Consider the following 10,777-nt stretch of genomic DNA (forward strand, 5'->3'; position numbering starts at 1 on the left):
CTAGGAAACATGAGAGGATTTTCACTGGTTTCCCCGATTTCCAAACGACCCTAGGCATTTGCGAGATTTCAAGAAGAAAGGTTACATACAGAGTGCCTTTAAGTTCTTAAAGTGCCAAATACTAGTGTTGCATCCTGAAAATATTTGACACATAAAACTATGCACACCCGTCTTCATGTGTCTATCTATAGACCCAAACTCACTATCCAGAGAAACAGGGGTAACATCTGACCAGTGACCGATACAATAACAACCATATAAGAGGCTTCTTTAGATGAAGAACTCAAAGCTACACTATTTGAGTGCGAGGATTTCAAAACCACAAGACCATCAGCACCTGATTTAGGGCAAACCCATGATTACATCATTCTTGAGGTATCTTTAGGAGCCAAAATTTGGGAATGTAATCTCCTCAACCCATAATCAACCTCACAAAAGAAAACGAAATTCATACGCAATCTGTGTCCCTAGAAGGTTTACAAACTCAAAATCGAATCCCTTTGTCTTGAAAATACTCATATGGTGATTCCAGAGTGATCCTAAAATTTCAGATCAAGAGAATCCTCCTAAGCAATTCATTTCGCAAAGGAGTATGTATACAATGTGCCCCAGGAGGAGTACGCTATAAGTGCTAACATGACAATACTTTGTCTTGACAATGAGTTGGACAAGGTAGAATCCAATCCTCCTTCCCATGTCAAAACACTTTGATCAGAAGATGTAGTCTGGTAACTCGAGGGGAAACTGAGCTACTTCGGCATCAAATTGTCCACCTTGGGGATTGTTCAGCCTAGTAAAACCAATACATACAAAGATAACTGTTTAGAATCTTCCACAATCTTCCACACGAGTCGTAAGGAGCTTGCAGACAACCATTTTAGAAACATTAATTTGACATTTATAACAGTTTGCACCCACCCACACACAGATTGATTTACTTTTTGAGGCACATACCTGCCGGGAACAAATGTGAAAGATCCTTCTATAGACCCCGAAGGCAGCGGTGATGAGGTGCAACTCTGATATACAAATTCTTTACCACCTTCACGCAAGAGAGGATGCTGCTCTTCCCACACATGCACACAGAGAGAGAGAGAGAGAGTTGGCTAGGTTTTATTCATAGAATAACATAGCTGAGAAAAAGTTGGTATGCATACCTTTCCAATCACAGCTTTATCGCTAACATCAGATATGATTGCATCATTTGCACGGATAATCCAATGCCGCCAATAGAGTTGGCAAGAGCTCATAGGGTTTCCACTAGAGTTTTCAAGAGGTAGCAAGTGCATTCGAATAGAATAGGAAAATAAATACTTGTTCATTGGCTGGTCAAGATCGCTCAACTCCGGGACAAACACAGCAGAGGCCCGAACCTGAAAAGAAGTAAGAAAGGCAGGTTTTTAAATCATAGAGAAGGTTCACAAATAGGGAATTGACAGAAAAGGACAAAATTGGAGACAATTAGGCTTTTAAGCTCTTTTTATCAGGAAATCACTCTAGATCTCCTGCCAATACTGTAGTTTTGTAGTAATTCAGATTTGATATAGAAGAGAAAAGCTATCACGAAGAAAGGAAAAACGTGTTATGCAATATGAGAATCCTGTCCTCTGGTGGGTCTTACTCTTTCCCATCATTACATTGGATGGTGATGACCCTAGTAGACCATAGTCATTGCATTATGCATACTTTACCACAAAACAAACCACTTAACTGACAAATTCTAAGGGGAAAAGAGCCATGGGTTCTTGCCAACCTGAACTCCTCGGGTCACTGCAGTGGAGCACAATGGTGGTGTCTCTGGATATAGACATATACTTCTAGCATTGTTCTCCTCACGAACCCCAATAACACCACTTTGCAAGCGCCTAGCAAATTCTTCAAGCCATAGTAGCATCCCATCTTGTTGATCACCGCTATCAAGAGCATGCACAGTATTTACCAAGGCACCAGGCACACATGCCATCAAATTTATATCTACCTTACGATATTTTGTGTTAACATAGAGTAAACCATCCGTGCAATCGAGGAAAAATATCTTCCTCAGGTTACAGGAAGAGGCAACAACAATGAGTTTTCGCTTTCTAGAGAATCTAATGCGGCGAGTAAGATGCCTGGTTTGAGTGACAATTTCATTCAAGGGCAGCAGATGCACATCAACTGAATAGTCATAAAAGCAATAGCCTCCAATGAGGCCCAATAAGCATGGATCTTCCTTGAAATCTGAAAAACAACGCCCAGTGTCCTGTCCATTACAGAAACGATAAAACACACGTGTAGGAAGAGGGAATTTCACTCCAAGGGCTTCCTCAACCGCTTCTAATTCAGCCTCAGATGCACCTTTCTGCAAAGTACTTGCAGCTTCTTGGAAATTCTCTGACACCCAAGTTTTGATAGCATCCAAACAAAGTTTGACCCTCCTTACAAGAGGCCATGGATACATACCAAATTCTTTGTTCCACAATTTGTATGCCTCCTGCATAGAAAAATTCATACATTTGCTGAAAGCTTGCCATTGCGGTATGAGATAAGCTCAACAATTTTTTTCTTTCTTTGAGAATCTTAAAAGAAAAAAGTAACAGACACGATACATAAATAATATGCTAGACTGCTAGGCACATGATACACAAGAATAAGGTCTAAGAAGCTATTGTTTTCTCATCCAAATATAATTTCTTTCATAATCCGGGACATCAAATCTTTGATCTCAACACTTTTGAGGGATAAAATGAGTCCTCCAGCATTTTAATAAATTTTTTTTTTTTTTCGTTTGGTTGTCTTTTTTTTTTTTTCCTTCGGTTGTCTATTTTTTTTTGTGGTGGGGTTGGGGGAGTTTGAGTCAAAACAGACTCCTTTCATTTTTCTTTTGATAGATCGAGAGACAAACAGAACCTACCCTTGTGTAGAACATCAAATGAACAAATTTTAAAACCCACAGTTGTCAAAAAAAGCCAAAGAGGATTTCATACAGTTCCTCTACAAATTGTACAAGCATTGTATGTTAGAGAATTTTTTCCTTTTAGTGATTAAAGAGAATATTAAGTACCAATTAACTCATTCTAAACCACAATACTCACAAAGAAAAGCAATTACCTCTGTCTTGATAGCACAATTCCAAGAAGTGTCAAATGAAAGTTACATAAGTCCCCAATATCCTCATGGATAATGAATTATATATATATATATATATATATATATATATATATATATATATATATATATATATATATATATATATATATATATATATAGGAAAACTCTTCTCAACCCCTATAGACGAAAAAGAACAGTGATTTCGCCGATCCTCATCACCATCCAAACTTCATCGCACGGTCATAGTTATCTGGTAGTGTTTCAATTTTAATTTTTTTTTCTACAAATCCAAATTACTTTAAATTTGAAGCATGTGTACATTTTAGTGAGGCACACTTAATACAAATATGAAAAAAATAATTCGAAAAATATAATTGACCAAAATACCCCCAAAAATTTATGGGGGTATTTTGGTCAATTCATATTTTGCGAATTATTTTTTTCATATTTTTATTAGGTGCGCCTAAGATGTAAAAGTGCTCCAATTTTCAGATCATTCCGGTTTGTTAAAGTCCGAGGATTAATAACATGTTTTCCCAAATGTTTTGGATCATACCCAGAAAATTGATCAATGCAAAAACTTTACTAAAATTATATCAGTTTTAGTCATGGTGAACCATTTTTATCTTTTTATTCAACTTCCCACAAGAAGTCAAATACAGTTTGAAATATTCTTCTTAAACATTTTCTTAAGAAAGTTCACCTTAGTTTTAATTTGTTCATAAAACTCAATGCAGCTTAAATCCTTCCTTGTCCCCATTTTTCTTAAGCCAAAAATTAATTATATAGTGCAAAGGATAGCTGTTCACTTACAAATTAATCAAACAATTCATGATAAGATTTCCATAAGAAGAACCATCACCAAGAATATAATGCCAAAGCAGCTTATAGATCAGACAGTCAGATACTGATAATTGTTACCAAGAGCACATCTTGGATCATGAATTTCTCAAGCCATAGATGATATAAGAATCAGTAACACTGGTGTGTTTGTGTGTTCAATGCCTAATTTCTGCAGCCCTGGCCCGAGCCTAGCTACTCTTGCCCGAGGTACATGACCAAAGAGCTCTAAGAATATAAAAGGGAGATTAAAAAATTGTTAGAAATAAAATAAGTAAAAATAAAACTAAACCAAAAACAACATAAAAAATAATAATACAAATAAGCTGAATAAAAATGGAATTAAACATGGATTTAGAAAAAAATAATTTACAGTCGACATTTCAAAATATCCATAAAAAAGAGAAAATTATTATTTAAGTAGGGCGTACGACAAGAATAGCTCACAAATCATTCTAAAAAAATCCCAATTACATATAAACTATTTATACATTGATTCAACTGTTGAATATAATTTTAGATTTTTATTTTATTTTTAAGTCAACCCGAGTCGTACACGAGTACTAGGTTCCGCAAGAGGCTGAGTTTGTGAACCTTGGCTGCATGAGTTAGCCCATGATAGCGTGCAATCTTCCCCATAAAAAATGATGACATATCCAAAATTCACAGAAAATAAAGCAAAAGTAATGAGATTTTATCATGAAAAACAAAGAAAAATCCACGAATTTGAGGGGAAAATGGGATAAGAATCACCTTAAATGAAGAACAGGGTTTGCCCAGAGGATCTTGAGGTGTAGAAATTTGGAAATCTGAGGAGCAAAACTGAGACCAAATGACTTCATCTGAGGCCACTGCCTTAAAATGCTTGTTCAGACAGGATATGGCGGCCGTTTGTTTTGGCCCTAATTTCTCTATGATCAGGTGAAGAACCATGTCTCCCACACCCTCGAAAGCCATTTCTCTCTCTCTCTAAAATTTCAGGTTCCCTCTCCTATGTAAAGTCGAGATTTACCTCCAAGAGTGGGCGCGGCGCCGATGGTTTCTCCAATGGTCAACACATTAGGGTTTTGAGCAGCGACACGTATCGTATTCGCTCTCTAGGGTTCTCTCTCCATCAAAGCCATGGGGGCATCAGCACATTTGGGTTTCTCTCTCCAGAGTTCTGAGCTCTTTCAATCTCCGCTCCCAGAATTTGGATTTTCTCTCCCAAAGACTCGACGCAATCAGAGCGCGTGCGTGTTTCGATAAGGATATCTTTAAGACCATAAAAAGTTGGCCCTCTGTGTTTTCCTGAATCTCAGAAATAACCCTGAGACTCCTTGTTTATTTACGTATGAATACCGGCACAAACTTCCCCTAGGGGCCTGAACCAATTTTTATCGTCCAAACTTGTATACCAAAGTAATTTTTTATAGCCGATATCCCTCTAAGTAAAAAAGTTTGTTTTTTTGGCGGTAGAGCGCAAGCAGTCCGGAACTTGTAAATACGATGAGACAGTTATGATCCTCGCTTCGATACTTCTAAATGTGGTCTTGCGGATTATTGTTACAGTCCGGAAATTTTGTCGGTCTATTATACCTCGGTCCGGCAGATTGTTGCTTGGTCTAATAATTAATGTGATATGGGTTCTTTTCCAAAGGTAACCTTCTTTGGTGATTGGACGTTTATGGGAATGTGGTGCTTTTTCATGTACATATAATGGTATTTTTATCTTTTATTTCACCCAGGTTAGATTGAAAATATATGCGTTCCAAAAAGTATAAAGCATGCATATTAAAGATAGACATAGGCATATGTTCCATCTAAAAACAATAGAAATTAACAGTCCAAATGTTTTTTTGATAGAATTATTATTTTTAGTTTTTAAAATTCATTTATTTTTTTATGTTCATGATCTCCATGTTAGAGATCACATGTCTTTATAAATTAAGTCCAAAAATCCATCTCAAAAATAGGTTTATTAAGAAGGCCGCATTTCTACATATGCACGCCTGGCTGCATAGAAACCGTGTTCTTTTGCTATAAAAATTGTTTTTTTGATATAAGTTGCCAGAAAAAAATTATTTGGAAAGAAGTTGTAAAGAAAATTAATTCAAGGGGGATTTTGTAATTTTTAACAGTTATCCTGATGGGTCATCTCTTGTAAAGACGATAAAGGACCCAGTTTCTATCCCGTCAAGTCCGCATATATATAAATACGAGACTCTTAATAAATTTATTTTTGAGATAAATTTTAAGATTTAATTTTTAAGGACTTGTAATCTCTAACATGAAAATCATAAATATAAAAAATTAATAAATTTAAAAAATTAAAAATAATAATTTTAATAAAAAAAACATGTGAACCGTTAGTTCCTATTGCCTTTAAATGAAACACTTACGTGCATCTATATTTAAGATGTATGTATTACACTTTATGGATCACATATGTAGAAATGCGGTCCAGCCCAATGGAAACAATTTTCCATACGAAAAAGGCGGATAAGTTTTGATGCCTAAAATGTCCTATTTCAATTACCAGATTGACATGCTTGCCCATGAACTGCAACAAAGGCTTTGGCCGGTGGCGATCTCAAGAGGGCTGCGAAAGTGTATAACCAAAATTTACTTATTTTGACACGTATGCTGTCCTATCAAGTTTCACCTCAAACCTCATTAAAAATTGTAGTTTTGGTGTAAGAAAATCTTCGAATTGATTAACGTGATCATCTTGGCTTTTATCGTTGTGATTATATAAAAATAGAGTAATAATCTTATCAAAATTTTTTACATATATGTGTGTAGGATCTCAAAAGATCACCATTAAATTTAATATAAATTTTTTTAAAAATAAAATTTCACATCTATGTGATAATTTTTTAAATATCTATGTCAACATTAATGATAATCCTCTGAGGTCCTACACACATGAGTGTGAAAGGATCTCGTAGGATCATTACTCATAAAAAAAAGATTTGAAGCATTAAAAATAATGCGTATTGTAATACATTATTTAAATCTATTTTGTCCTTCACATATATTTGCAAGATTTTTAATATTTTTTAAGCTTCAAATTTCATAGTTAATATTGAAAATTCATTTTTAGAAGTTATCATTGTGATTTCTGATATCCACTCCAGATTACTTTCTAGATGAGGTTTCTAATTGAAGCTTTACTTTGTTTTTATAAAGCCTAGGCCTTATAGATGCTGCATCCATTTTATTTAAAAACAATGTTTCTATGAGTTGGTTGATAATCCATGCCATGGTGAATCGTGAATATAAAAAATTAAATAAATACTTTTTTTAAAACAAGAATAATAACTTTTTATGTATATTTCTAGGCGGTTGAATTAAAATATTTGTGGGACCACCACCTTTGCAATATATGTCTTAAAGATGGATGTTAATCGCATCAGCTAAGCACATGTAGAAGTGTGCCCTTTTAAACAAACTTCACTTTTCCTTTGTTATGAAAAGGGAAAATTATTTAAAATACAATGGGAAATGAACTATGTAATATTAGAAATATATATAATGAGATTATTTATTTTTTGTATAAAAAGATCACAATCATCAATGACCATTACATATAAAATCAAGTAGTTGGGGACGTCACTAACTGCACAAAGTTCAAAATAAACGTTATTGAATATTGTAGCACACCTCGATCCATAAGAATTCACAATGAATGGGTAACAATGATTGTGACCACCTTGTACCAAAAATGAATGGTGTTATAACATACAATCCTTTTAATAGTATACATGTATTTTATTATTTAATTTAAAAATATCTATTAAAAAGTGGGTGAGGTTTGTATAAGGTGCCCACCCTTACACTAAGCAAATGAGGCACGTCTCTAAATTTTGTTGAAAGATAGCGTTAGTTTGTATGCTACACGATCATAATATACAATAGAAAAGTATACAAAAATACAATTTACGTTTAATAGAAACAAGTTACAATCACTCTTGTTTGTTAAATTTCAAATAATTGTGAGTGTGTTATTGATAAGACTTAAAGTTAAAAAAACAAAAACAAAAAAAAATTTTGAACTTTGTGACATCTGCCTCTCCCATTTTATTAGAATAGAAGGCTAGGATGGTTCATCACACCAATCACACCATATATATATAACTTTTTTTTATACATTTTATATAAATAAAAGGGTATTATATATGGGAAAAGTATCTTCTAAAGAATCATGAAAAATTATCAAGGACTGGAAGCATCTCAATTAATATTAGAAGGTCCTTTTTAATTTTCATTTTACTAAAGTACCTCCTAAAAAAATGTCCACAAATGTACCCCAATTGCCCCTATTAAGGTTGAGAACCTAAATAAGCATGAGTATTCTAGTAATTTGACCCCACCTAAGAGACCCCAAGGCTGCAACCAAATAATAGATCAAATTGGTAAAATGCTTCTACCAGGGGCAATTTGAGCATTTTAGTATATTTTTTAGGAGAACTCAAAGTAAAATCAAAATTAAAGATAAACAATCAAATTAATATTTTGACCACAGTGATTTGTTACGAGTTTTGACCTATTAAATGATTCTTTTAACACCCATTAAAAAAAAAATCCTCATTAGCGGTTCTAACTCTTAATACTTTAAGGAAAAACATTGAATTAATAGTTTTAAAAATATAATGGTTTTAAAAATATAATGCCTTTTTCACAAGTTTTAACGCAACCATATACAATGATTTTGAACTAGTGATATATCATGTCTATATATTTATTTATATATACAATTATGGATACATCTAATCTTATATGGATTTTGATAGGGAGAAATCTATAATGGTGAATACCCCAGTGCACGATATACTTAAACCCTAACCTTGAGAGAAAATCATATATGGGCCTCAACACATCTCCAGTTACATTAAAGAAAGAAATAGAAAAACACATCTCAAATTCATGAAATTGAAATTGAAATTCTAAATACAATGCAGATATTATGATATTGGGAGAATTAAAATAAACAATCTCAAAAGAAATACAATATAGACCATTATGAAGACTCAATATTTATTCTTAAATTCATGATTGTGATAGTTTAGATAATAGATATATAATATTTATTGAATACGGTTTATATAACACCAAAAAAAAAAAAAAAAAAATCCCATTTTGTTGAATACCGGGCATATATTTACTGAATAATTTCCCATTTTGTTTAAATCAGCCAGCCCACACAAAGAAATTGGAACATGGCCCTGGTTACAGAACTCTCCGACACGAATCTCTCTCCCTCTTGGTGATGGCTTCCCCAAGGCTATATCACATTTTCTTAACTAGGCCATGATGGCTTCTTCCTTGCCCTACAATGCTTTTAACATTTATTTAACTCTTTATTACTTTTTGTCACTACATTTAAAAATGAAATATACCATAACCTGGTAGTTACAGATTGGGAAGCCAAACATAACCACTCGGCCTGATCGATCAGACTGTCAACTGGTGTGTAGTTTGATTCAATGTTCAAAACGACGGATGCAACCACCTAGGCGGGCGCCCAGATACTTAGGCGGCCCTAAAGGAAGGCGGTTGGGTTGCGGGACATACGTTTTATGTGTGTTGTAATTGTGTATGTATATATAGGTGCATGCACACATATGTGTGCATGTATGAAGTCTCGCATGAAATTCTTAAATATCATCCTTTTTTTCTTCTTTTTTTTGGATATGTATTTGTCAGAGAGGGGTCTCGAATACTTGGAGGATATGGAGAGAGAGACCTCACATCAAACACTTGGAGGTCATCTTCTAACATGTAAAGAGGGAGCATATGGGTTCATGTATCTTTGTGTGTGTATGTGTGAGAGAGAAAGGTCACGCACCGAACATGTAGAGTCCATGTTCTTCTTCTTATTCTTCTTCTTCTCATATGTAAGAGAGCACATAGACCCTAGGTGGGTGCCTACGCACCCGCTTTCATTGCCTAAGCACCCACCTTAGTCATGTCCTCTTAGATCCCATCGCCTAAGTGTTTGTCAGTAAGGCCGCCTAGACGGCACGATGGCTGAATTTTTGTTTATTGGTCTTGTCTAAGATAAAAATCACATTTGGTAAAAAACTATTCAATATTAGTATTTGACCAATTTTGACCAGTTTGATTGTCTAATTTTGATCGATTCTACCGGTTAAACAACATTTAGAAAAAAATTTTCAATATATTTAGTATTTTTAAAATTATATATATATATATATATATATATATATATATATATGAAGATGCTACAAAACGCCTATAGACTCAAATGAACAATGATTTCACCTTCCCTCATCACCGCCCAAAGTTCATCGCACGGTCACGATTGTCCGATAGTGTTTTATTTTTCATTTTTTTTTTCTACAAATCGTAATAACCTGAAATTTCAAACATGTGTTCATAAAAAATAGACGAATCTACGAAAAATATCAAAAAAATATTTTACATGAAAAAATTGATCAAAATACCCTTGAAAAGTTTTCAAGGTATTTTAGGCAATTTATTTTTCTCGAATTATTTTTTTTATATTTTTATTAAGTGCACCACACTAAGATGTACACATGTTTCAAATTTCAGATCATTCCGATTTATAGAGAAAAAATGAAAAATGAAATGCTATTGAAAAATCATGACTGTACAATGAATATTGAACGGTGATAAAAGTAAACGAAATCACTGTTTACTCCAATCAGTTCAACTGCCGATTAAATCACTTTTGATTCGACTAGACCGTGATTGATTTGATAGCCAATTTATTCCTGATAATTATACTCCAGATTCATTGTTGCACTCATATCTGAAAAAACCAAATGAATCGAGTTTCGGCACTCATTTCCCACTAAAAGAAACAATGAAGACAATCAAG

At 33.9% G+C, this 10,777-nt stretch overlaps 1 protein-coding gene across 1 annotated transcript; it reads right to left on the reverse strand.

Moving 5' to 3' along the window:
* Positions 1–242: 242 nt before the first annotated feature.
* On the reverse strand, positions 243–5,151 carry SKIP16 (SKP1/ASK-interacting protein 16). The gene is made up of 5 exons (XM_006858794.4): positions 4,684–5,151; positions 1,754–2,473; positions 1,158–1,373; positions 955–1,061; positions 243–790 (listed from the first exon to the last, which is right to left on the reverse strand). The coding sequence occupies exons 1-5, from the start codon at positions 4,885–4,887 to the stop codon at positions 712–714; spliced, it is 1,326 nt and encodes a 441-aa protein (XP_006858856.1). The 5' UTR covers positions 4,888–5,151; the 3' UTR covers positions 243–711.
* Positions 5,152–10,777: the final 5,626 nt, after the last annotated feature.

The sequence above is a fragment of the Amborella trichopoda genome, chromosome 6, assembly GCF_054954075.1.
Source record: "Amborella trichopoda isolate Santa Cruz 75 chromosome 6, AtrichopodaSantaCruz75HAP2 v2.0, whole genome shotgun sequence".
Lineage (NCBI taxonomy): Eukaryota > Viridiplantae > Streptophyta > Magnoliopsida > Amborellales > Amborellaceae > Amborella > Amborella trichopoda.

Bases quoted from the DNA above. Each gene is read 5' to 3' on its own strand.
- SKIP16 (XM_006858794.4), bottom strand. From the start codon at position 4,887: ATGGCTTTCGAGGGTGTGGGAGACATGGTTCTTCACCTGATCATAGAG. The intron at 1,062-1,157 runs GTATGCATACCA...TGGGAAGAGCAG, and splicing joins ATAAAGCTGTGATTGGAAAG to CATCCTCTCTTGCGTGAAGG. The intron at 791-954 runs GTATGTGCCTCA...TGGTTTTACTAG, and splicing joins TTCACATTTGTTCCCGGCAG to GCTGAACAATCCCCAAGGTG.